The 23,827-nt window shown below is 41.3% G+C and overlaps 1 protein-coding gene across 4 annotated transcripts in view; it reads right to left on the reverse strand.

Annotated features, from left to right (window-relative positions):
- ephb2b (eph receptor B2b) overlaps positions 1-23,827 on the reverse strand; it is a 122,423-nt gene that overhangs the window by 38,949 nt on the left and 59,647 nt on the right. For all 4 annotated transcript variants that reach the window (XM_040005600.1, XM_040005628.1, XM_040005610.1 and 1 more), the window contains exon 3: positions 22,526-23,210. In XM_040005600.1, coding sequence (XP_039861534.1) covers positions 22,526-23,210 — 685 coding nt within the window. The remainder of the gene's footprint in view (positions 1-22,525; positions 23,211-23,827) is intronic.

The raw sequence follows: 23,827 nt of genomic DNA on the forward strand, positions 1-23,827 counted from the left end.
CAGAAGAAATCCTTTCTTTCATTCACTGAAAAAGTTACGCCTTAAAGACAAAAAGTACAAACAAACAAAAAACAGTGTTTTGTTACTGAATAGCACAAACGCCAGAATGGCAGAAAGTTATTCCTGAATAAAACGGAGACAATCTTAAACATCTCCTCACTCGGTATTAGCTTTGACATGTTTTTCTACCACCGTGATTGATGGCTGAAAAATGTTTCGGGGTACAGCGTGAAACATGAGGCCTGGACATTCACCCTGCCAGTCAACGGGGTCTGTGAATGAGGCCCGGGCAACAGCTATGCGGGGAATTGCGATCGAACTTCAGCGGCGCAGTGAGGTCTATGAGAGCGAGGCGCTCTGAGGAGCAACACCAAAGGAAAAGGCATAAAGAGGTAGTCGGGGTGGGGGCGTAAGGACAGAAACAAAGAAAGGAGAGGGGCGATGTGGGGAATGGCTGTGTTTGGAGGGTTTTCAGCCAAGGATTCGAGTGCATCACTGGGCCCACAGTGAACGTACAGTATGTGCTGTAACAGTATGCAGACTGTGCATAACAATCAGAACAATGACTTGCGGAGAAAAATGGAAGTATTTAAATGATTAGCACTTATAAAGCCACATGATGCCATGCTACCACAGTGGTTGCATTTAAATACTCTGTGGTAGCTGTTGGATGGCAAAATGGTAGTTAATTCTTATTTTCCCACCAAGTCCCAAACCATCAAACATCATTTTTTTTACCGTCTACTGTAAGCACATTCAATTAGGCGTGGAAAAAGTTTGAAAAAGCTTTCTTTGTTCATCAATTTTCAAACATTTCTACACACTTACAAGTTCCTGTAACACCATAAAAGGTCAAACTGTAACCAATCACATGAGAGCAGAACAAAACTCATCATGGGCAAGTAAATAACATTTCCACTTCGAGCGACTACCTACAACAGCGTTGCTCACTGTGTTAACACCTATTCATGTGGCACTTCATAAAGTTACAAGGAGAAATGTCTGTAAAAAACATCCTATGCCATTTCAAGAGGACACTGAATTATATGTCTTGGCTTTCCTGTGTGCTTCACCAGGGCCATTATTTTGGGGAAATATTTAGGGAATTTCCATTTTACTCTCGGATGACAGATTTTAAGAGTTGCACAGTTGTCTGGTGTCAGATGTAGAGAAGGAGAGACACGGAGAGCAGTGATTAAAAATCAGATCAGAGCTTTAATTCCCTACCTCCCTGCCTGCCCGGATTGCTGCTGCTGAGCTGTTTGATCATCATGCTGGCAGTCTTGCTCAACATGTGAGAACTAAAGGCTGTTATTTTGGATGCTCCTTCAAACTTCAGATATCCTTCTGGCAAGAAAGGTTTAATTACTGCAAGAATATTCATTGAAAGGAGCTCCTCTGTTGCTCCTGCTTCCTATACACACACACACACACACACACACACACACACACACACACTGCTATTAATATCATCAATGGCAGCAATCAAACATGCCAAGTTTTCCTATTAGATCTCTGGAGACTGTGAACGTGGATTTTTGGAAATGGGACACACAATAAAACGTGGCAATAAGTCAAGAACAAAAGCCGCATAGAAAAGCTTTAAGGGAATTTATAAACACTTCAGACTCAATTTAGTGGTAGCTGTGTCAAAAGGTCCAGATCACCCCTAAAATTGGTTCCAGGCACACAGCAGGCACGTTCGCTCTTAAATCCCAAATTTGAAAAATACGTGAAAACCTCTGCCAGCAGGGCGAGATAGTTTTGTTATGTTACGTGTTCATCTGAAGAACGAGTATTGCATTACTTTAATCTAACAGTAAGTCTTAAATCGTAAACTGAATACCTTGCCCCATACACACATACCAAACCCCCAGCTGCTCGTGTCTGCCTATGTTTATGGCTTCCAATAATATATAGTGACATAAAAGCTTTAATTAGGGTTTTCTGCTCGACTCACTGAATAAAAATAGTTGTGCTGGAGCTGTGGGGTAAGGTAAGCCACTGCGCTAGGGTGCTAGTCAGTTTTTACAGCAGGTAATTTGCTGGTTGTTTCAAAGGTTTCCTGAATATTATAGCCGAAAGATTTATAACGCACTGAAGAGGAGACCTGTAGCTAAATCCACTGTGTGTGCATGTATTTATATGTGGGAGGGAGCAGGGAACCATGTTAAAAGAGAGAAGAGGGTTGAAAGCTCAGAGTATGACAGAGAAAGGAAGGGAGTGTTGTTTTCAGTGGCAATGACAACATGAATGGCTGCGCTGGCCTGTCCCCTTTGTCCAAATCAAATCTCTCTCTCTCTCTCTCTCTCTTGTGCGCGCGCACACACACACACACACACACACGTTTTCATATCTAAATGAGGACATCTAATTGACATAATGCTTTCCCTAGCCGCTTACCTTAACCCTTACCATCAAAAATGAAGGCCTAACCCTAACCCTTAGCCTAAACCCAACCATAACCTAATTGTAATCCTGATGCTAAAACCACATTTTGAGGTTTAAAAATGGCATTTTGTCCCCATAAGGGACGTTTTTGGTCCTCACCAACACAGTACACACACACACACACACACACACACACAAAGATACACTACACACACAAAGAGACCAAACAAAATCAGGGCCTTTGACATTTCCATCATGGCTTCCTGGGAATTTGGTCACAACCAGACAATCAGTTGGGAGATACAGGTAATCCAGTCTATAAACCCCATATCTATTGTAAAAGAGAAAAAATAAATAAATAAAACAACCCAGCACTTCTCCAGCCTCCGTCTCCCACCATCTCTCATCTATAGCGTGCACAACAGCAGCCTTCTTTGTCCAGGAGGATGGGCCATCACAGCAAAAACAGCACACCCTTCAAGCCCCCTCCCAACTCACTCTTTTCAGGGCCCAATCCACCCTCCCCAAAACTGCTTTATTTGATGAACACACCATCAAAGAATAGACAAGGGAGATAAAGACAGGCAAGGGGTGTGTGTTCATGTGTGGTGTTCAAGGTGTAAAAGAGAAAAGGCTGGAGGGGTGAAAAAAAAAGAAAAAAAGACAGAGGTGCTAGGTTTTGTGTGCACAGCAGGAAAAAGTGCTGAAAGCGGTGAAAATGGGCAGTGTCAGAGGGATTGTGTGTGTGGGGTGTGTGTGTGTGTGTGGGGGGGGGGGGGGGGGGGGGGGGGGGTATTTCCCTGTATTCCTCTGTGACCAAAGAGGCCCCTAGAGCGAGCCATGGACAAGTTTGGGCCTCCATTTGCTTTGGTGCTGCCCGTAAAAACTACATGAATCACTGACGGGACAAATTAGAGGCTTATATAAAGAGATTTGTTCTTTTTACAAGAGAGACCAACGCTCATTCAAAGGGCTAAATTAGATTAAGACAACCTGTTAGCTTTTGCAATGGCTTTCTCATTACCTTTACTATCATTCAGCCACAAATATAGACTATCAGCCCTTGAACTGGTCACATCTGAGTGGAGTGTAACCTTGTGAAATGTCAGTCACAGCCACAGATAAACTATAGTGGAGCAGCCACGAGTTGCGTGTCTGTTCTTGGGACCGAGGACAAACCGGCTTGCCCCCCTCTGCTTCAGCACTTCCATGGGGAACACTAGACAGCACTGTTTGCAACACAGGGTCTCTGCAATTCAATTAGGAACGCAGTCCTCCTGGCCATCTAATTCAATCAGGCTTGTGTGAAAGCTATTAGACAACTGGCATTCGCTTCACTCCACACACACATACATATGCACACACACACTGGCACACAAATGATATATTCATTTCTCCCTGTAGGTTTCCATGTCTGGTGCAATTAACAGGTCTGGGGCTCTGTGTGGCTCCTCACACTGTGAGCCAGGACAGTGCCAGTGTGTGAGGGTAACCACTGATGAACTCCAAGGTGTAAATCAACCCACACTCAAACTCAAGGATACCACAGGGTCATTTAAATGGGGTATATTGTAAGAAACTCCTGTCTGATATTCAACTTTTATAACTAAGGCAGGTCAGGAAAACTATAACAAAATTTATTCACTAGATGGGTGAAGAGGCTAAATATACACGTTTGCTGATCTTACATACATACATTTTTGCGACTTTGTGTGCTTATGTACTCACAAAGGTGACTGGACTCATGCATCCTGGGGTATGAGAGGACAGCAGAATGATTTTTCCCACTATGTACCTCAGCATTTTGCTCTAAGCTGTGTTTCCTATGCAGTTGTCACAGAGCTCAGATCCCCAATCCCCCTCCCTTCAGCAGAGTCCTTTGAGACAGATTAGGAGCCGAAGTGAGGAGCAGATTAGCTGGGAATGTGGGGCACCTGGGAAATGAGCTCCGAGGGTGTAGGCACCTTAGGAGGGCTAAGACCCAAAGCACACATACACACAAACAGGACCTGTACCGTACCTACTCTCAGGAAACTCATTTAATCCATCTTCTTCTGATGCACATACATCAACACATAAATAAGTAGAGGCCGTAAAGCAGAAAGCTACTAATAAACCCCATCTGGCCACGGCCCAAAGGACAATTTCAGCTCATACTTCAAGGGCTTAACCTCATATATGTGGCACGTATATGAGGCTCACCATCACAAGGTTTGGTATTTACAAGGACAAAAAAAAAGTTTTCAGAATGTCAGCGGCAGCTAAAAATATTCTGCAAGGGAAATATTCATCATGTAACAACTGGTGTAAATTAATTTCCAACTAACTGACCTTATTTCTTATTATCTCTTTAACGTTGGCCATAAATAACACAGGGGAGCAACAAGGCACAGATATAGTACATATTACGCTCAAGTATTTTTGGTCTCTTTTGAATTTTCTATAAAGCAGATTTTGACAAAGTAATTTGTATTTTGTTAACTATAATCACAGTTGATTTTTGGAAAATATTGCATACATGTACACAGCTGGGGATAAAACGGATTTTTCTTTCTGGCTCCAATTAATTGGACAGATATTCTTTAATTAATCTATTCAACTTAATTCTTTTAAGACATCAGAAATTTTCTGTTGAAAAAGTCCTCAACACGGTTCCAGTCCCAACCCCCAAGAGATATTCAATTTAAATGATCATAATACAGAAAAGCTGAAAATCTTTATTTGAGAAACCAGAAGCAGGAAAAAAAAAGGCTTTTTTCCAAATTTAATATTTTCAAACAACCGATGTACTTTCAATTGATTAATTAAGTTTTTAACTCGAGTCATATATCAACACTTTGGTGCAACACTAAAGTACGCACACCATGAGTACACCACTGCACTCAAACACTCAGCGTCTCTGCAGAACATCATTCCCATGTGGCACATGTTAGCTTCTTGACTCATACAACATTGGCAGATTGGCCCTCTGTTCAAGACCACAACGCTCTCAAGACGATCATCGGGTCATAAATACCAAAGCGGGGGAAAAAAAAATCAGTGAAAACTATCTTAACCACAGTATTTCCATACTGTCTGATAACTACCATCTGTCAATAAAGGAAGAAACAGAGATGAAAGGAAAGTATCACTGGAGCCATGCATGCTGCACAGTAATAATGTCTGGAATTTTCACTGCACTCTGTTTTTTTTCATCTTTTCCCACTTTTTTTCAGTAGGGGAGGGAAAAAAAGAAGAAGCACAAATGGTGAAATTACAGGCATCTGAGCCAACACATATACACACAGGGTCGAAACATGAACAAGGCTAGAGGGTGGGCGGTTGGGGGGAATAAAGCGGAAAGGGTCATTTCATGCAGGCAGATCACTTGACAGCTTGCTCTCCAGAGGATGTAGAGGTCCAATCAGGTTGCTGGTGGACCTCTTAGGTACATTGGGTTGCAGATGGTTGGGGTGTGGCAGGAGGCATGCCCCATTGTCTGCATTAATCTCTATTTAAGATGGCTTGTCAGCCTTGAGGATCCACATCACACAGAAGGTAGCTAAAATGTGTCCTATTATTTGTAGTGACAGATCATTAACAAGACTGGAAAAAACATCCGTTAGTGCAGATAATGGTATATAATTTGAAATTAGAACATGGTACTTCATAATCTGGCCACTGATTAAATGTCTGTGCTTGGAAAAAGTAATTAATTCAGTAAAAAAAAAAAAAAAAAAAAAAAATCTGTGGTTTATTGCAGAAGGTTCACAGATGTATGCACTGTGCTTGGTTGTTTCAAATAGCTGAATTCTAATGAGCTTTTTGCATATTTACTAATCACTGCTACAGTTGTTCTTCATTAAACCATCATTTCACAGCTGTCTTTAAATAGTTCGAAAGTTTTCAAAACTATTTAAAAGTCAGTTTAAATTCACCTTTGTTGCATAAAGTTATTTTCCCTCAGCCTTACCTAACATTGCATGCAAGCTGCAAGTAGAGACACTGAACTTTTACTGTAAGTTGACACGGCATACCAGTTATTGCGTTTGTAGTACCTCGGTGTTTATGACAGAGGAAAAAAGCTCCACCTTTCTTTTTACGTACCAGCTGAATGAGTGTGCACCGTTTCAAATTTGAGATGGGTAGGAAATTAGAAGACACAGTAGCGATCAGATGTCAGGCCGTTGAGCTGTGAATGTGGAGGCAAACAAAAGAATGTGTGCAGGCTCCACCAACCCTCGCCTGCACCTTCATGGGAACAGATCACCTGCTGCACCACGGGATGCATTGAAAAGCACAGCATCCCTCGAAACGCAAGACTATACAGTGGTTGCAGAGTTGCTGCCTCCCCCCCTATGGAGAATCACTCTAATACATTCCAAACTACTCATGCTCTATATCACAGCTCTCTAAGGCTATGAATCAGACATCTATTTTTAAAGCATTTCTGGAGGACTGTGTTTACACTACGTGCTTTCTTGAGATGTAAAGATCAATGTGTCTGAACTCCTTATGAGTTTTGACTGGGGCTGTTAGTGCTATGGCCTCCTAAACCCCCAAATGTGCCCTTTTCTCAAGGACAGCCAGTTGCTAGGGCAACAGGAGCCATTGCTATGTGAGGCAGCTTCCCCGCTCCGTTCCGCAGGCTGCACCCGGACCTTACAGCCCCGATCGTCTCAGACTGCTGATGACAGTAGGACTCGGTGAGCGCAGGAAGAGGATAAGAGGTGGAAAAGGAAGAGGCAGAAGAATAGTGGGACGAATGGATGATAAATAACCTCAGTGACCCACTGAAGACAAAAAGCACGTCGGCCTAGAATTCACATACTTGTCTTCGTGTAGATAAGCAATACAGAATGACTTGTGCTGCACAGTGTGTGAAATAAACAACCTATTAAAGTTATCCGACTGTTTTTGGAGCTTGTCTGAATTTGTAAAATACCATCAGCTTCACATTGACTTTAATCTTCCTTATCTAGTTCAACAGGCAGCATTTATTTTCTGCGCAGCACAACAGCCCCAGTAACTGGCATCCTGGCCGGTACAGGTGAGAGGCAAGCTAGGAGATGGGTAGAGGCGGTAGAGTCCTTTGTGCCTGGAGGCAGATGTAGGAAATAGCTGACAGAGGCAATCACCGGTCTGTATATGTCTTTTTGTGTGTCTGTGTTTGTAAAGGACAGCACAGAGAGCAACAGCAAGCAAGACCGAGCAAGAGAGAAAGAGACGAGGAAAGACGGGGGAGGAGGAGGGAGGCTTTACTAAAATCCAAACAAAGGCAGAAAGCGGCAGCTCCAAGCTCGGCGACAGAGGCTCCCTAAGGTGCAGTCTAGCTGATGGACAGGTGGCATAAAGGGGCTGCGTGTTGTCCAGTCAGTAGGGACAAGGGAGGTGTCACAGCAGAAGGGTGGGGTGGGGGTGGGTGTGAGGGGCAGTGGGGTGAGTGGCATTGCAAGGAGCAGCTGGTGCTGAATCCTGCCACTGTCCCTGTGTAACCCTCCAATGCACACATACAAACACACAAAGACATACCTCATACAAAGCACAATAGATAAACAGTGCCCCAAACTGGACCGTGGGTATAATTTTCAGGGGCTGGATTTCATATCTACAACCATCTCTCCCTGGAGTGTATTTATTGAAGATTATATCAATTCTTCTGACCACAAGCATTTAATGAGGCAGTAGGGAGTCCGAGTGAATTATATTATCCATTTCATCTACAAGAGAAGAAAAAAACTCCCAAAACAGCTGTAACGTGCCTATTTGGCACCTGTGCTCGCATCCATGAAGCACGTAGACACACGTCTGCACAAACAAACGTTACTTTAAAAATACATTTATAGACAAAATATTATTCTTTCAGCCTGTCAATCAGTAGGAAGACACGTTTCAACCTTGTTCAGCTTCTTGCAAATGATAAATAAATATCAAATCCTTTTGCAGACCTTGTAAGTTGCCAAGAATAATACAAGGCAAAAGGTGTACGTTTCACATATATTCTCTGCTTTGATCGTGTGACTCAAATCAGGCTTACTTGTCAAATGGATAATAAGTTCATAAAAATTCAAGTCATGACAAGCCACGGAAGACAAATCACCAAAACACGATTTTACCCGACTCAAAAGATGCAACCTCAAGGAGCAAAATCAGACATTTGCACCTACACAAAACACATCCAAAACCTCCTCCCTGCTCCATTACACCTGCACCTGAAAAGAGTGGTATTGTTGGGAGGAGATTCATTTGAAGGCTTTAATGACTGCCATTTAGAGGTGGAATACATTAAATAGTCCAATCATGGCTGCGGAGTGAGGTGATGGCCCAAGCATATTTATACTGAGTGAATACATCGACTAATTAGCCTTTAAATATGTCATTAATTCATCTAAAACAAGCGATCTCCGAGCTATTCATCTGCCTGCTCTACATCTTCTCCCCCTCTATGACTACATCCTTAACCCCGATAAAGGAGGGGCTTAGCTGGCTGGTCTCCCTTCCATTTGTCCTAATCAATGGAGACTGTTCAGCCAAGACCCGGGGGGTCAGTGAAATTAAGTATCCAGCTCACACAGAGGATCAGGCTGATTCTGGGGCAGAGGGAGAGATAGGCAAGCCCTTTGTTACCTTGGTAACTAGTCTGCTCCTGAGTTTCTCCAATCTATGCCTTCAGGCCAAGTCTTCCCTTGTTGGGATGGCTTACACCAAAACAGCTGCTCTCTAAGAATAGTTACGCACTGTGTCCTGTTCATGGAAACATACTTTTTAACATTTTTTCATGAATGCTTGGTGTTTGTTTATGCTCATTGAATAGACAGTATTGCCTAGAACCACTGAAAACATATTAACACTGATTTGTGTGAAGTACTCGCCCTTTACCATGGATGCTCCTTGCAAAAGTATTAATATATTCACACAAAGCACTAACATGACTAACACTAACATCTTCTAGCACTTTCTTGGTTCAAATCTCTGAGGTAAATAAATGGTTTTATACTGTAATTATCTCTTTTGTGTTTCACAGAATGGCAAAGCCAAAGAGAGACAGACGGGTCTGAACACATTACATCTAGTTCGAAGACCTTTCTAAAAAAATGTTTGTAAGCGATTAACTACAAAGGGGGTTAAGAAAATAATTACTGTATATAAGGATAACCATTGATGCTTCCATGTTCCCTCGCAAAGCATCTACTCAAAGAATCCTGAATCCTCTTCATTTTCAAGAAATGCTCCTCTATGCTATGCCAGGTGTTAGCAATTTGGACTTTTTAAGGAGGAATGAAGGCCTGGTTTCAGTCTGTATTTTAGTTTTTAATTTTGTTGTCAGCCCTACAGAAACAATAACATTTGCTGTAATGGGATGTGAAGTTACACTACGTTAATGGATAAATGCATCACTTCATTGTATCTTTAATAGCATCTTTTCTCTTTACAGCATACTGGTTTTGAACCCAACATTCAAATTGTTTCATTATGGGTTGTGGCGAAAACTAATCACATCTTTATTAGATGAGATTTTTTATGTATGCCCATCGCGTCTTGGAGAGTCTCTGATGAGGCCAGTCAATCATCCTCAGTTAGAGACGCTTAATAGTATGACTGAAATGCATACATGCCACACATAAAACCCTAATTCAGCGCACCTTGCCTGAAGCATAGCTTTCTACTTGGCACAATTCAACACATTCCAGTACCACATATCTGACATACCCACACAAACCAACACATATCCCCTTTGACATTAATGCCAACGTACTGAAAAGGTCATTGTACAAATATAAAGGCCTAGAAGATGCCTACAGTCGCTGTCTGAGGAATAGCTACTGTACTGTACGTAGTCATAAGCTGACAGACATGTGAGCCATTACCACATCTATTTGTAAGAAATTTACAGCACTGGCATAAACTTGCCTATGCGCAAAAAAAAAGAAAAAAAGAAAAAAAGAAAAAACAAAGACATCAGTCAGATCCACTTTTGGGTTTCTAAAGTTAGAGTGTCAGAAGTTGAGGCAGCTTCAAATGAGTTAGGGCCTGCAAAAGGACGACTGGCAGATTAGTCTTGGGTTCCTGGAGGCAGCAGGATTATCCTAGGGAGGCTAGCGGGGGTCATGTCAGTTGCACTCAGACTAAAATCCCTGTCCACAGAACCCATAAATGAAATGCCAAGTGCAAAAAAGCCAACAAAAAACAAACAAGAAACATTACACATGTTGTAGATGGTCAGAAATTCCATAGAGGTGTGTTTTCACAAAGCGCCAGACAAAGCTAAAGTAAATTTGTGTAATATCTGTGTCTTAGTCGTACAGGTTTCTGAAAATCGAATAACCTACTATTAACAGGGGGGAGATGAAGTGCCAAAACTATTTTAGAAGATCTGGTACAATGAGAAAACAAGACGGTGGAAACACTGCTACTCTTGCTTTTCTGCTTGGAACTTTGATGAGGAAACGGGAAGGGCAGCCTTCCAAAGCCATTGATTTGTAGACCTCTTCTAACTCTCTTAACCAGAGGGAGAATATACTGAATACATTAAAAAAACAAAACAACCTGCAGTCCTATGTTGTGATTTTTTTCAGGGGTCTTTCTTTATCAACGTACAATCTCTAGAACCCTGGCCTGACATTCACTATTACTGTGAATTAAGGTGTCAGAAAAAAACTGTTCAATTCTAAACAAATAAAACTTTATTTGAAAGTTTATTTCAATACAGAAAAAATATAAAATACAGTAACAATGTGTTCCACTGGGAACCAGTGCGGGCCTCCTAAGAGGTCAAATACCTTCTTATCAGCACACTAACAGGTTCTGGCTCGACAAGCTCAATTAGCTAGCGCTTAGTGCAGTGTATGAGAAGTCCACGCTCTCAGCACAAGTCCCATATCAACAGAACCAGGGAGATGACAGACAAGCCAGGCCCACAAAGGCCCAATTGTGGCTGTCCCTAGAAGACCAATGAATGACTAACGGAGGAGGAAGGACTTATGTTCTCAGGGGTTTTGTGATGTGGCTGATAAAATCTCTCAGGTGAATGACAATGCCACTGTAGAAACTCTACTGAATAAATTACTTCCACTGAGGTCAAAATCCTGAAATGAGTTTTACAGAAAATATAGTGTTGATAGATGAGGTTAAAATGAAAGATTGAAACTGGGAATATATTAAGTATAATGTGCTGTTTTTTTTTTTTTGCATACTCAAGGATTTACAGGAAAGAACTTACACATCACTTTTGATTGGGCTTCTGTTTTGTTTGGAAGACCAAAAAGATAAACAGTGAAGTGTTTAGGCACGTCTGATAAAAGTGTTCTGATAAAACAATGACAGTATTTCTGGATCGCTGATGATTTGACTGGAATAACAGTGATCCTGTTGATGCCCATCCCTCTTGCAACATAATACTGACAGATAATGAGGTGCGTCAGAGCCATGATTTCAATCATAGTCAGTCATTTAGTAATGGGAAACCTGCCTGCTGGCATGGCGTACAAGCAGATGGAATTTAAACCACCTTTTGCCAAGTTTTCATTGGCTCTTTTCCCCATTGCCACACTTTATTAGCAATGAGGTACAATACTGTGAATGATCCGTACTTAATCACACTGCCTGCAGGCCAAATTGACTCTCATAATCTCACAAGTTTTCATGTTGTTGAGGAAACATCTTCTGAGGGCCTTGAGAGCATGACCAAATAAACGAATGCTGTGATCAAAATGTTAAAAACAGATCCTCTAGACTACACTTGTGCAGGATTCCTACATTGACAATGGATGTGTGCAAATGTTGTGTCCATCTCCACAAGGAAAATTTGACTGTCTTCTTCCTTGTGTAGACTTGACACAAAGGCTCCACTGAAAGAAAACTACTTAACTACAAGCAATCTGTTGAAATAGGTCATTATGGTGGAGGCAAGCTGTGAATGCGCCACATCCCCAAATCAATACGTGAATTGCTATATTTAGTAAGAAGGTCGCAAGGAGGAGTTATCAAGGCTCTAGAAGGAATGAATGACATCGATGTATCAGTGCTGTGCTTGAGTGGGGCCTGCTCATTTTGGATTCAGATAGCTTCAAAATGTCTTCTCTATTGGGGCTTACTCTCTGTGGAGTGCTGAGCTATCCCTTACGGTGGCTGAAAATGTCACATTCTGCTCAGTGTCAATGTCATAACATTAACCTTCACGGTGGTACACTCATACAGTGCAGAGACATATTCTTTCTTATTCTAATTGTCAGTATTCTCATTTGTATTTAAATCATGCAGAATATATCTCGTAGGGAGTGTTTACATTTAATGTTTTATATAATTTAATTAGGTGGGTTGTCGATTTTAAATTATAATAACCTGAATATTAGTAATATGCGCAGATGCTACCTAAATGAGATAAAACAAAATTTTAAAAACTATAATCCTTGGATCTTGTCTCTGCTTTTGGCAGATGACGTGATTCAGTTGGCTTCATCAGGTAGTGGCTTCCAGCTCATACAGAGTTCACTGCCGAGTGTGAAGCAGCAGGAATTATGGGAATCACGACCTCTAAGTGCAAGACCATGGCTCTCAGCGGCACGAGTTAAAATCCCTCCACCTGGGTTATTAAGTATTTTGGGGTCTTGGTCACGAGTGAGGGGAGACTGCCAAAAGGATTGGGGGGACGTCCACATTTAAGAGAGGTGATGAGAGAGCTGAGCATAAACGCAAAGCTGTCGATTTACCAGTGGTTCTTTGTCCCCACCCTCACCCATAACCTAAAGAATGAGGTTGTAGATACAAGCAGCGGAAATTAGTTTCTTTTGAAGGGTGGCTGTACAAAGGCAAAATTCATAATGTAAGTTAACTATAAATCGTATATATATCCTATATATCTTACAGTTAATATCATCCCATAAACAAAGCAAATCCACTCCCCTGCCAAAGGAAGTTTATGATAAGCAGAGACATAGAAAGAAAGACTCAGTGTAAACTTATGCTAAGTCTCTTTTTGTTCTATTCCTCTCGCCAAATCACCGTTTAGTTTTAACTATGTCTGTCTCCCTGAGAGCTGACAAGATCTGTCTTTTCGTTTCAGCTAAAATCCCCAGCATCGCGATGACTTCGCACAGTGGGAAAAAAAAGCCAAGACAGAGGGAGACAATCAAAACAGCCTCATTAATAACTGTGACTAATATATTCCATACAGTTCTTTAAGCCTGTTACTTCAGAAGAACAGAGATGCCTATATTGTGGGGGGAGCCAGTAGTGGCCCCAATGTGTGCTGAGATGGTGCCATACAAAGTCAGTTGGCGGGGTGTAATGAAAACACCCTGCACATGAAAATGCACGGATACCCCCACCCCTGATCCCACCCACCTTAAAAGCGAGTGAAACACTGTAAAGACCACACAGCCTTGAGATGACCACAATAAACCAGAACACTGGTCCCAGCACGAAGTGAGCATTTCCCAGGCATCAATACGCTGCAAGGCCAATCTGTGCTTTATAGTAAACACTGGCGGGTGGTTAATGTCCAACTAGAGGAGCAGGGTACGTGATTTTTCTGTTTATCCCCTTGAGTGTGTCTCTGTTTTAGTGCCTGTTATTCTCCAATCCTTCTCTCTCTTTGAGCCACTAAAGCTTTATGAGAGGCTACGCTTTGAGTAAACAGGGAATCAAACCTTGACCTAAAGAACCTTATAGTTCCCTCTTTTTTTAAGGTTAGTGCTAAAATCCAGTATTTATTGTTGAGTTAATAGGTTTTCAGCAACCAATGTATTCAGGTATTCCTTGCATGGAATCCTAGTATCAAGATTTAAATAAATTAACCGTAAAAGGTTCAGATGATACTGAGTGGATAGAGTTGTTCATTATAACAAGAAGTGGCGATATCAATCACTTCCTTAGGTAAAATGAGTGTATCAGCTGAGTCTATTTTAACAGTGTGCAAAGTATGAACTGCTAACGTGTGTGCGTTATCATTCCACGGAATTAAAAGGCTACAGTTCAGCTTATTAAAAGGAAATTAAGAAGTAATTACTGTCCAATTTTCACGCATGATGGGGACATAAAAACACAATTGATAATATCTCAGTACTGCACTCATGCTGTGAGGTCCAAAGGAAGCAATGTTTTTTTTCACCCCCACACAAGGCAGCAGCCTTCTTATTAGCTTGTTATTTTGCCACCAATAAAAAAAAAACCCAACTAAAATCCCTAAAGGGTTTACTGTATAACCTGTGGGAAAATAAAACTAATCATAATGCAAAGACCTAGAGGTAGAGAGGAAGAACATGAAAGAGTGGGGGCATTGTGAGATTTGTCACCCATAAACCACGGGTACATATTATAATGAACTGGAAAGCGTATTCTAGCTGACTAGATAAGGATTAGCCAAGCGGATTGTGCCATGCCTTTCATCTTCCAAGGCATGTTTTCAAAAAAAAAAATCTGTATCCTTTAGATGAACCCAGTTCTTTACAAGAGTGCTAAGAATGAGAAAAACCGTGTCGAACCATACCTTTTAGCCGATAGCTTGTGAATTTCCACGGGAGAGTGGAACAGCTCATTATACTGAGTAATTTATTTGCTTAGCAGCAGCCCGATGGGAGGTAAAAAAGTTTTAACATCCAGAAAATTCTGTAAGTAGCCCATTTACAAAGCAGAGCTGTCCCCCGCAGCAATGAAACACCATCCCCCTCAAAGTGGCTTCAACAGTTAAACCAGGCCAGTATTTTGGCTGAAGTATGAAGTACTAGTACTGGATAGAGTGACAATGTGTGTGTAGGAAAACCAACAATAAAATAGATCTTGGGAAAAAAAAAACATGAATTAGAGAATAAGCAGTTAAGTGTCAAGTACAGACGCTGCTTATCTGTGTTTTGTAACAGCAGTGATTCTGGCTGTGACTATTTTTACTTTTGGTAGCTACAAGGTTCTAGGAATAGATAGTCTTAAGATGTCTAAAATTAGGTGCAGATATACACAGTTCTCTCACTATGAAGCCTCAAGATCCTCTCACTTTCTTCTACTGTCATCTGTAGTTCAGGCTTTTTGCTTTATCCTCTGAAATATCTGATATAGCATCCAGTACATGGGCTAGTACAGAATTCAGATCAACATTCATGGCTCCAGACGTCAAAATGATGACACTGGAGATGAGCAATTTCTTTTTCTTGCACTACTACTGTTTGTGGTTTTGAACTCTGGAGCACATTTTCTTACCACCATCAGTTTAAACTGCACTAACTTTGGTGATCCTCATCCGGCAACATGACAAAGTTACACTTGAGATCAAATCTAGTTCTATTTAAATTATTAACTTTCAAATCATTTTTCAGATCATTTTCAGATCATTCTTGAGGTGTGATGTTTGATATAGTGAATGACCTAATACAATATTAGTGAGGTGGATTTCAGCCAGAAGTCGGGAAGACACATGTAGTAACCTGGCTAAGAAAACACAGCACAGTTGTGCAGCAGTGGTTCTCAACAGGGGAGAGCTTAACTTTTCATGGGGCTTTGCGTGGAAGTGCACAGTTTAAGACTCAAACACCTTCCTGGGAGACTGATGACAGAAAACTTTGCTATAAGAGTCCAACTTCTGGGTTGACATTAACCAGATTGTTTCTAAACATTATGGAATGAAATCCACAAATAAAATAAATATCAACATAACCTCCTTGATTTGGTTGTTGACATTACTCAAACTCTGCAGAGGCTCCGGGGGTTACGTAAAGCTTGCGTGGACACAATCACCACACTGAGATGGACAGAGATGTTGCCCTTGAATCCAAGGATATTTTCTGTTTGTTGGTTCTTCTTATTCAGTCTCAGCCTGTGGAAACAGTCGTTAAATTAACTCAATCTTTTTTGTTTTCCTTTACAGCAGCAGGAAGTCCTTTCTGAAGCTAAATCGCCTTGATTGCCGACTAATTAAATGCACAGGAATTTATCTTAATGACACTGCAAGGGAGATATATCGACAACACAGAGATTTACAGTGCATGCTGACTCATGCTACAAAGTTAAGTGGCACTCATAGTGTCAAGCAGATAAATAAGTATACATTTAAACCACTTAACTGTAGAAATTACTTTTCTTTTCTTTTTTTAAATCCAAGTACTGGAGGTCACTGTATGTAAAGGAAAAAAAAAAAGCTTATTTCTCCGTATTGGTCATATTACGAATTATGGTTCAAAAGTCAAAGAAAGCAGACTTATTTTCATATTAACAGCCAAAGTTTTTCATATTATATAAAGTGTTTTTGAAAGGAACTGTACCGTCTCATCTCAATGCGTATGACCAAGTAATCCCTAAGCTGAAGTCAAAACATCAGAATGACAAAATACCGCAATTATGAAGTTTATGGCATTAATATTCTCTCTCTGTGATATCTTTCTCTTCGGCTGCTCAGTGGAGATTATCTCTCTTGGTTATTAGTGCAGCATGTTGACAGGCATTGGGGCATGTTACACTGATAAGAGGAGAAGAAGAGAAACGAACTCTAACTCTAGCCTGTCCCTGTTAATACGTCCCACCTACACTTTGCCTTTCGATTCCATTCATCTCTTTCCCTTCCCATCTCTTGGCCTCACTAGTGCAGCTATTTAATCTTTAAGCAAGTGAAGTTTAGCAGGGGAGAGATCTTTGTTGTTCGGTGATGCTTCTCATTTTAGATCCTATTATTGTTTATAAGACTCTGCAGAGGAGGAAGCAAATATCGAATGAAATAAAAAAGCAACACAATAAATGACTGTTAGATTATAACTAAAACACCTGTCTATAATGCTGCAGTGTTCCCATTGTGCTCCCACTCAGAGTGGTCTAGAGCTTCTGAGTCTGAAACACTGTGATGCTGTATGAGACTGAATGGTCACCCTCCTAAAATGATCAAGGGTTTACCTCTGTGTGAACAAGCATGCACACACTATGGGCATAAATTACATGTGGCACTTCTAAGCACTTTTAATCAGTGACATGAACACTGTTTTTTCTCTGCTCTCACTTTTAGATTAGCTGCAATGTAGGTCAACAGCACACAACACAAGACACCACAATTTTTTCAGTGTTGACCGAGTTCTAATATATCATTGAAAGAAGCAAAAAAAAAAAAAACAAGGTCACTGATACTCGAGAGGGATTCCTGTCTTAAACAGTGAGCTCAATTGTTTCTCTTTTTCTGTGTATTTTTTTTTTTTTTTACCAGACAGATGCTTTATCCATCAGTCTCCCTTAGCTGAGAGAGCGAGGATTCCTCTAACAGGACACGGGTCGAGGACATCTGAGAGACAACACATGGGGATGTTTTGACAAAGCCCCGGCCTCGTCTCTGATGAGAAAGAGTCCCATATGGATGGATCTGTGCACTGCACGGCTCTCATTTCCAGAATTGCCTGTCCAAGGCAAATTAATCACAAATAAATCCATAAGGTCTCAGACTTGTCACTCTGCCTTGCATTCATGGAGAAATCCCAGAAAACTACCTATAGTATCTTGGGGCTCAGAATGAGACAGGTAGAGGTGTTACAAGCAAGAAGCAGACCAACAGGAAGCCCTTACAGTCAAGGAGAAGGCCAATAATGTGAAAAGAGGTGCCGGGATTATAAGAGGTCATACTGTCTGGATTTGAGATTCAAAAGATGGTGTGGGATAATGAGGAGTGTGACGGAGGGGCATATGGAGCAGAGCCCGGCATGTGCAAAACCATGTGGAAAACGTTTGCAGGCTTAACAGGCCATGATCTTTGAATTCTGAGAGATTCGCAGGGATCGCGGGTCACGTTATCACATCCACATATGATAAATGTGCTGTGAAAATGAGGATAATAAAGTGCATGTGTATGGGTATACAAATGACTGCTTACTGTTATTTCATTTGTGTACTAGCAACACGGCTGCATTTTGACAGTTTTGTCTTATTAGACTCTTTCTTTCCCTTATCTGAAGCTCCCTTAATTCTTCTTGTTTTTCACCCTTTTTGCTGCTATATGGATGTGTGCAGGGTGGAGAACAGACGGAGAAATAGAAGACCAGCAGACAGGAAAAAAAAGCACCTGGCCATACTGAAATCCCATCACAGTGGGGAAGAAGGAATAAAGGCTCCTGAATGTTCCCTGGGGCCCTCTGGGAACAAAATGACATGTCTTAGAGCTCGTCTATTCACCTCCTGCTGTTACAACATCCTACAATGTGTACAGACCAAAGAGACCGCCTCTATCAAACACACATCACAATCCTTTATTGGATCCATGTTTAAAAGAAAAGGGGGGAAAAAAAGAAACCAGTAATGGAAATTAAGGGATGCTGCTTATGATGCAGATATTAAGTCATGTTGTCTGTAATGCCATTTAACAGGCAAATGTTGCAGTAATGAACATCTGCTGCGGCACTAATTTGTATTCCTTATGTTTAACTAAACAGCTAACAGCAGCCGAAGTAGCCATCAATCCACAAGAATACGAGAGGCTTTTACTTTAACATAATATTGTGTGAATGCCTATTGTGTAGGCAGGCTGTTGACATTTTGGTCTCTCTTTCTTTCCCTTATTTTCTCCCACTCTCTCTCTCCCTCACTCGCTTTCCTCCGTTACTGCAGCCCAATGCAAACCTTCCCTCATCTTTGTTTGCACAATGCACAATGCAGCAGAAGCCTTGAGGGGGTGTGTTTGTTTTGTTTTGCTTTGTGTCTTGTTCCACACAGAGGACAGCCATCCAGTCATCAGCATGGCTGTTCCCCACGTGCACTGTTAGTCAATTAGAGCTGCCATTAAAGGCAGAGGCACCGAGGGAAATAAAGGCAGCGGCGTGGATTTGTCTGTGCTGCGCTGATTTCCATCCTTAAAGCCTCTCCAGACGAAGAGGCTGCAATAATTGGGATTCTGACAGTGGGTTAGGGGGACTCATTTCCTGGTTTCGCCTCCTCCCCACCACTTTTCCATGCAATCATGTCTATCCAATCATGTCCGCCCAGCACCTACCTTTGCACTCGACCCCCCTAACTCTCTTTATCTATAGCCACATTTGGCTGAAGAATTACTGAAGCCTTTCCTCCTTAATCTAATTGCTCTGGTGTAACTCCAGGAACATTGCTTCCAAGCACCTACTACCGATGATGCAGACCTCACCAGGAGACAGACTTGTGTTGTTTTCCAATTCTTTTCAATGTGACCTAAAACATGTAGTTCTACTATTAGTTGGGAGAAGTTCTCTAATAAACAGTATGTCTAAATACTGGAGTAGTTGCCAATAAATCTGGTAGATATCGGAGTTACAGAATATTACTACTCCAACAAATCTGGGCCACAAGGGTACACAAACTGCTACTTCTTTTACAATACTTTTCTTTCTCCTTAGATACAGTGACTATCAAAATCATTGTCAGACATAAATCAAGTTGTTGTTATCACTGTGACAGATTGTCTCCATCTGAATCTTCACTCCTCAATAACATGAGCCACACTCCCACAGTCGAGACCCTTGAACTCACAATAGCATGGGGTTAGATGATCAGATTACACTCAGGAAAACACACATGGGCATTGTTAAAGGAGATTGCAATTCCACCCATGAACATGGCTCTCATTGTGCCCCACTGAAGAGAATGCTTTTCATTCTAGAGCGAACAGCAAGGGCAAACAGGACTTCATGTGTCTCTGTGGTGCACCATCTCCTCAAGGCTCTGAGGGGAAATCAGATCTTTCTCGTCAGGGCCAGCTCTACTGAAAGGGTCTGGTATGGTTTCTTCACTCATGTCACTTCTTAGAGAAGAAACTTAATCTCACTTATAAGACAATTGCAGAGGGAAAAAAAAAGGCCTCAGCAATTCGATGTAAGCACCCCATTCTGCTGTCAATATTTTGACAGATTTCATGACAGCATAATTATTTGCCGGGATCCCTGCCAAGGGTTTAATTGTTACATGCGTAATTACACGTTTAGTTGAGGAGATGTTGGTACAAAGCACTGGTTGCATTATTACTATTAGAGGACAAATAGTGTCTTTCATCTTGCCTCCTTTATGCTGTCTCTACAGCTCCATAATCCCCTCATGTAAGAGGATACCTTACGAACCCTCTGAGGGCACCTCTCACAAATCAATTCATTACCCCATAATATCGGCTGGCATATGTGCATCTTTCATAGATCAATTCATTATCCAACTTCTGGCAGCTGAAAGGCGGCGGCAGACCACAGTTTAATGTAGTGATATCAGTTTGCAGTGTTCAGGAAGATGACTAGAGAGCACATGAATTGAAGGTAGTCCTTCCATCCAAAAAGGCTTCTAACCAATCGGGGAACTACAACACAACATCTTTTTTTAGTCGTAATGGTTTTATGTCCTTTCTTGGTAAAGGACACACTTCCCAATTGTTTGTGCTGAAGCTCATAATTATTGTATAGAGCCATAAAATCCATCTCTGTATCATTGTGCTGCATTCCACAGCTGCACTCACAGATAATCCATCCCTCACATAAAGCTTTAATAATGAGTCAATGCATCACAGGATCAAGGGAAACGGAGGGAAAAAGAAAATGGTGAAATTCTGCGCTCATGTAGTGTATATATGCTTGCCAGAATAACTGCCAGTACCCAAATCTACATATAACTTTCACTGCCTAAGTGGTGCTGAAGACGAAAAGGGAAAATTGGCCATTAAAAAGGTTTTATCCTAGTTGATCTTGACCAACAAAGCCAGTGAACAGAAACTGAGAAATAAATATGGAGGCAATCAGACAGAGCAGGCAAAACGCAGTGAGGATATGAAGTGGATCAACATACTTTCCCTGAGTGGACAACATTTAATTGTATAATCCCATTTAGCTCAAAATACACCATGACTGAGGACACCCCTGAGATGTTCCAATCCACCACATGCAGTGAATTACATGTAGGTCAGAAAACAAGCAGATTAGTGTAATTATGCATGGATGTGGATCAGAGTAGCTTGCTGCACCATCTTCACATGCCTCTTATTGGCCCATATTCCTTAAGGAGGAGCCGCTGCCTGTCCCCATTAGTAGTCCTTGAACAGGCCTGACAGTGTTTGGGGAGGCAGCACCCATCAAGTTTTACCCTCCCAGCACACAGGCGCTGGGGGATGCGCTGTAATTACAGGTGCACATAAGAGAGGCAGCAACACACCGCTCTGAAATGCAGGTGGGTGGTTTGTTGTGCTGAGCTGGATCAGCACTGCTGCAGTCCGCAGGTTACACGCTGCTGTGCTGCTTCAAGTGATCAGCATCTCTAAGCACGCTGACCAAATGCCACCTGCCAGAGTGTGGATAGGGCATGGCACAGGTAAATGTTGGATGCATTGATGTTTTGAAAAGCCAAATCGATTTGCCTGAGAGGGATTCCAATTGACAGGAAAATGTGTGCAATTTTGAAAAATGTCCTCTTTGTCGTTGAGAGGAGGCATACTACAAGCAGAAGAATTTTACAGATTCAAAATTGTTGTTAGCATTTGAGTGTGTGTGTGTGTGTGTGTGTGTAGTCTTATTTAAATATCTGTTGAACTTGATCACTGTGAAAAATATGCACAGAGATGTGTTTTTCTCTGGGAAGAAGCTCAAATGCTTAAAAGCACTAATATTAATAAAAAAATATATACATATGGAATAAAGAATGTATTCATACAGGAGATAAAACGAAACAAAATCACATACTGATTGTGTATAATTTAAGGATTCGTTTAAGGCCTACTCTAAATGTTCTGCAATTTCCAGAGCAGGAAAGTTAATAAACAACTGCTTCTTTGAAAAGCAGTTACGATTTTAAACCAAACACCTGTGTTGTTTGGTGCTGCGATTCACATCCTTTTACGGCAGCTCAGAAAAACTCAACATGTTCTGTAGTCATGACTTCCAGCAGTAGCTGTGTAGTTTAAGATCCAACGCCAGCAACTATTATTTCTGCTGGAAAAAGGATAGGATCATATTTTGTATGGAAATGCCCCAATGTTGAATAAGCTATGCATAGAATATGTACCTCCCATCATATTCTTGATATATTACCTAATATCATTTTATAGTGTCAATTACATTGTAATAAATAGATCTCAGAACAGCTTAGTGCACTACAAGAGATAAAAATTGCAAGGACTATATCCTTTAGTTGATGGAGTACACTGTTATGACAGAGAAGACTGATTAACTAGTCTTAGGAGAAAACAGAGAGCAAAACATACCTCGACAAACAGTCCCATTTTCCACAGGCTCATTCCCAGCTTTGCACATACAGCGCCCGATAGGTACCATCCACTCTCCATCGCCGTTGCAGTACAGCTTAATAGGCACATCCACCTCCTCTGCATTTGGGATACAAACCCCTCTTGCTGCCACAAGGGAGGTGCTCTCTGCTCCAGATAGGGTCTCCTGGAATAATGCCCCGTTAGTGATTATACGAGGACACTTCCGGTAGAAGACACGAACAGCGATGAGAGACATGCAGCCGCCATAATCTTGGAAGGCCAAGTAAAAGCCATTCCGTGACACTGGGCCAAAGCTTCGAACCTCAGTGTTAATCTTCATCACTCTGCCCCCAAGGTCCACCTGGGAGAAGCTCTCATCTGCTGCAATGGTGTCAACCTTGATCCAGGGGTTCTCCATCCACGGTGGTGATGTTCTGGTGGCTGAATCAGAATCAGATTCATAGTAATATAGGTTAAAAGTCTCTTTACAGGAGCCTGGAACATTAGGAATGCTACTGCAGTCCCTAACAGAGAACTTCATCTCCACGTGGATTCGCTGCGCACCGCGACGCCGGATGTATTTTGTCCGTACCCAGTTGTTCTGATTGGTGTCGAAAACATTACAGACTTGGTACGTCCGGATGGTGTTCATGTTTTCATCATAACCGCTCACCTCTTCCCACTGTTGATCAAAGACATGGAATAAATTTTGTGTCAGCTTTCAAAAACACTTTGATTTAAATACATTAAAACAAAATAAAGCAAAAAACCTGCAACAGAGACACTCGTAAGCCATATTCAATAATGTTTTCTGATCATTTCTAATAACAGAAATTATCATCAAGTCCCGGAGCTACCTAGTTTCCAGCAATAACAGGTATGTTTTCATTCACTTCTAATAACTTCAATTACTGGGAGTAATCAGCTTAAAACAATATTTTGATTCTAATGACTTCGTGGTAAGAGGAAACATAATATCTCTAATAACTTTACAAGGATGCATTCCACTAGCTTAAAGAACAAATGAGAACCAGCCCTCCCAGCATGTTCAAATACGAGTATTACCTTGAGAAAAGGAAAAGCCTTCTCCAACTTCTCAAGGTAATTATTAAGAAATTAAAGTATGTTTCATGCTTACTTTGAATCATACTTAACTTCATTTCATTCGATACGGTCAATAAAATAACAGTTTTCAAAACAATAGTAGCAATAGTAATAGAAATAACTTCCTCTACTGAAAAAAGGCTCACTCTTCAGGGCTTCTAAAACGTTGCTCGGTTATTCCTAATGCTTAATTTC

Source organism: Simochromis diagramma, unplaced genomic scaffold, assembly GCF_900408965.1.
Source record: "Simochromis diagramma unplaced genomic scaffold, fSimDia1.1 OVJJ01000320.1, whole genome shotgun sequence".
NCBI classification, from domain to species: domain Eukaryota; kingdom Metazoa; phylum Chordata; class Actinopteri; order Cichliformes; family Cichlidae; genus Simochromis; species Simochromis diagramma.